This window comes from Cebus imitator, unplaced genomic scaffold, assembly GCF_001604975.1.
Source record: "Cebus imitator isolate Cc_AM_T3 unplaced genomic scaffold, Cebus_imitator-1.0 Scaffold993, whole genome shotgun sequence".
Taxonomy (NCBI): Eukaryota; Metazoa; Chordata; class Mammalia; order Primates; family Cebidae; genus Cebus; species Cebus imitator.
In genome coordinates this window covers 88340-91939 of record NW_016108308.1, presented here as the reverse complement: position 1 = coordinate 91939, position 3600 = coordinate 88340, and the positions used below count along the sequence as shown (strand labels likewise).

The window sequence follows — 3600 nt, the reverse complement described above, 5'->3', positions numbered from 1 at the left end:
AAAAAAAAAAAAACGCATAAATAAAAATTTAAAACACACATACACATTTACACATAAATGGATCCTATGGGTTTTCAGTAAATGATCCTTGAGAATATCACACTGTAAGATGTAAATCTGAGCATTTTATAAAATGGTTTTGGTTTTTAAATTTTTTATCTCTTAATTTTTAAGAGGTGAGGTCTCATTTTGTTGTCCAGGTTGGAGAGCAGTGGTGTGATCATAGCTCAGTACATCCTCAAACTCCTGGGCTCAGGTGATCCTCCTGAGCTGGGTGCCTCAGCCTCCGCAGTAGCTACAACTACAGGCACACACCACTGCACTGGCTTATAAAATAATTTTGTGAACACCAGCAGGGTTTTTCAGAAGTACCTATATAGAGTTCATCAAAACAAATAACTCTTTTATGTTCTTCCCCTTGGATACTTGTATGCATATGTTATAGATTTGTTTTTCCTTTGAGACAGAGCCTCGCATTATCGCCCAGGTTGAAGTGCAGTGGCATGATCTCGGATCATTGCAACCTCTGCCTCCCAAGTTAAAGTGATTCTCCTGCCTCAGCCTCCCAAGTAGCTGGGATTACAGGCGCATGCCACCACGCCTGGCTAATTTTTTTTTGTATTTTTGCAGAGATAGGGTTTTGCCATGTTGGCCAGGCTGGTCTTGAACTCATGACCTCAGGTGATCCACTCACCTCAGTCTCCCAAAACGCTGGGATTACAGGCATGAATGAGCCACCATGCCTGGCTGTGTTATAGATTTTTATAGAGAAAGAAGAACTTGATAATTGTTTCCAGAGGTAACTCACAAGACAGCTCTACGATGAAAGATTCCATTCAAAGCAGTGCTACCCCACAGTCTGATCTAATACAATTGATCTGGGGAAAAGCTTACATCGGAAGTTTTTGTTGAGAGAGAAGGTAATCAGAAAGATCCCAAAAGATTGACTAGGATTTTCGATTGGATGGAGTGCAATGCTGGGTCTAGAGGGTGGAAAGGGGAAGAAGTATTACTGAGGTAAAAAGAAAAAAAAATGAAATGTTGGTTTTGGAGCCACAGGAGAAAGCAATTTTGGTATTAAAAAGAAAAGGAACAAGACACACGTAGACAGGATTTGGTTGCTGACAAACTTCTTTAGAATCTGTTGGAGGATTTAACTAAATGCACAGAAAAAGTTTATTCACAACAGAAGAGAATGGATGTAAATACCAAATTACTCACACAGATGAATAAGTGAATTATCCAATTACCTGAGGAGGTAGGGTCTTCAGAGAAATCTGGTAACTCTTCAGGGGGATCCCCGTAGAATGAGTTGAATTTGTGACTTGACACAGCGGCTAGTACTGCACCCTAAAGCAAAGAGATCAAAAAATGGATTATTCAAACAAATACACAAATATAAATAAGTTATTTAACAAATTATTTATCTTAAGGATCATCCATTAAGTGACTAGAAGAGAGATAGCTTTTAAATTATTTCAGATTCCTTTAAATAAATTACATATGCATATACCAGAATAACACTAATTGGGAATTGTAAAAGCATATAAAATCACTTACATCTTGAATTCAAACATGTACCACACAATGGAATATTCTGCAGTTATTATAAAATGATGCTGTAGAAGGGTGTTTAGTGGAGTGAAAAGGTGTCTGTGATTACTTATATGAAAAAGGTTTAAAATCAATGTATATTATAATCTCATTTTTGGGAAAAAAAGTTAATATGCATATAAAAGACTGAGTATACACCAGAATGTTAATAGCATTAATTATCTCTGGGTGGTAGGATTATGAGTCATTTTTCTTTTTAAAATCTTTTTTCCCTCTTTTTGTTTTTAATAATGACAATATGTTATTTTTATATAGTAATTCTCCATCAGGTCACACATCAGAATCAACTACGTATGACTCTTTCAAGCCATGTGCATAGCCTCCCCTGATTCCTAGTTGGAAATTACTGCCATTTGAGTGCAAGTCATCCCTTAGGACTGTTGAGTGGCAAAAGGCTGGGAGTTACTGCTTCAGTAAATCATATTATTTTATTTTTTATTTAAACAGCTTTAGGAGTACAAGTGGTTTTTGGTTACATGGATAAATGGTACAGTAGTGAAGTGTGGGCTTTCAGGGAACCTGTCATCTGAGTAGTGTACAGTGTACTCAACAGGTGATTTTCTATCCCTTGCCCCTCCACCCTCCCCCATTCTGAGTCTCTAGTGTCCATTATACCACTCTGCATGCCTCTGTGGACCCATAGCTTAGCTCCCACTTATAAATGAGAACACATGGTATTTGGAAGTAAATCATTTAACCTCTCTAGGCTTTCTTATCTGTAAAGAAGATTAAAACAGACTTATCTTACAGGATTGGCAAAAGTCACAACGTATTCATGAAAGTGCTTTGCAAATTGTAAGGCATTTTGTAAGTGCAAATCATTACTAACCCTACTAATAAAAAACTGGTACATGACTACAGCTTTTTGCTGGTCTATGTAGAATCACTCATTTAGGTAGTTTATCAAATCACCTAAGTAGTCTAAGTCTAAATTTTAAATATTAACTGTTGAATTTTTCTGGAAATATAAAACTTGTGTGTGTTTGGTATTTGTTAATAAATACAGGAGAACATTATTATTATTATTGTTATTTAAGACTGGGTCTCACTCTGTTGCCCAGGCTGTAGCGCAATGGCACAATCTTGGCTCACTGCAGCCTCAACCTCTTAGCCTCAAGTGATCCTCCCATATCAGCCTCCCAAGTAGCTGGAACTATAGGCATATGCACCATGCCTGGCTAATTTTTGTATTTTTTTGTAGAGACAGGGTTTCACCATGTTGCCTAGGCTGGTCTTGAACTCCTGTGCTCAAGCGATCCACCTGCCTCGGCCTCCCAAAGTGCTGGGATTACAGGTGTGAGCCACTGCGCCTGGCCAGAAAACATTAATAAAATATATTTCCTCAAAGTTTACTTAACTGTAGAAAGGAAAGAGCAAAAAGAGAGAAGTGATATTGATGCTAACATTCCAGTAAAACTTTTGAAATTTCCCAAAGTCTAAAGTTACCGCAGGAGAGGTTCTTACGCAGAATTATAGTTACCATGTTGAAAAAACAGTAGTGAATGTTGAGTTCTTCTTTCTACAGAAACTTATTTCACTTTACATATTATACATGTTTCCTAAAAATTGGGTGGGAATGGAATTTTTATATATCAAATCACGTTTCCCACACACTGAAACTAGACTTTCAGAGATGCTTTATTTTTATTCTACATGAAATACAACTGTATTTCTTAAGATGTTAGTTATATGTTTCAAGACTTGTTGTAGCTACTACTATAGTCAAAGATCTATAATAAATACTTACATTACTAGGAAAACACTATTTAAAAGAGCCCCGAGGCCAGGAGTTTGAGACCAGCCTGGCCAATATGGCAAAATTCATCTCTACTAAACATACAAAAATTAGCTGGGCATGGTCATGCACATCTGTAATCCCAGCTACTTGGGAGGCTGAGGCAGGAGAATTGCTTGAACCCAGAAGGCCGAGTTGCAATGAGCCGACAGTGTGCCACTGCACTCCAGCTTGGGTGACAGAGTGAGACT

At 37.6% G+C, this 3600-nt stretch overlaps 1 protein-coding gene across 1 annotated transcript in view; it reads right to left on the bottom strand.

The window, feature by feature from the left end:
• Nucleotides 1-3600, bottom strand: part of LOC108298551 (peripheral plasma membrane protein CASK) — a 55736-nt gene that overhangs the window by 11956 nt on the left and 40180 nt on the right. The window contains exon 5 of the mRNA XM_017521223.2: nucleotides 1251-1350. Coding sequence (XP_017376712.1) covers nucleotides 1251-1350 — 100 coding nt within the window. The remainder of the gene's footprint in view (nucleotides 1-1250; nucleotides 1351-3600) is intronic.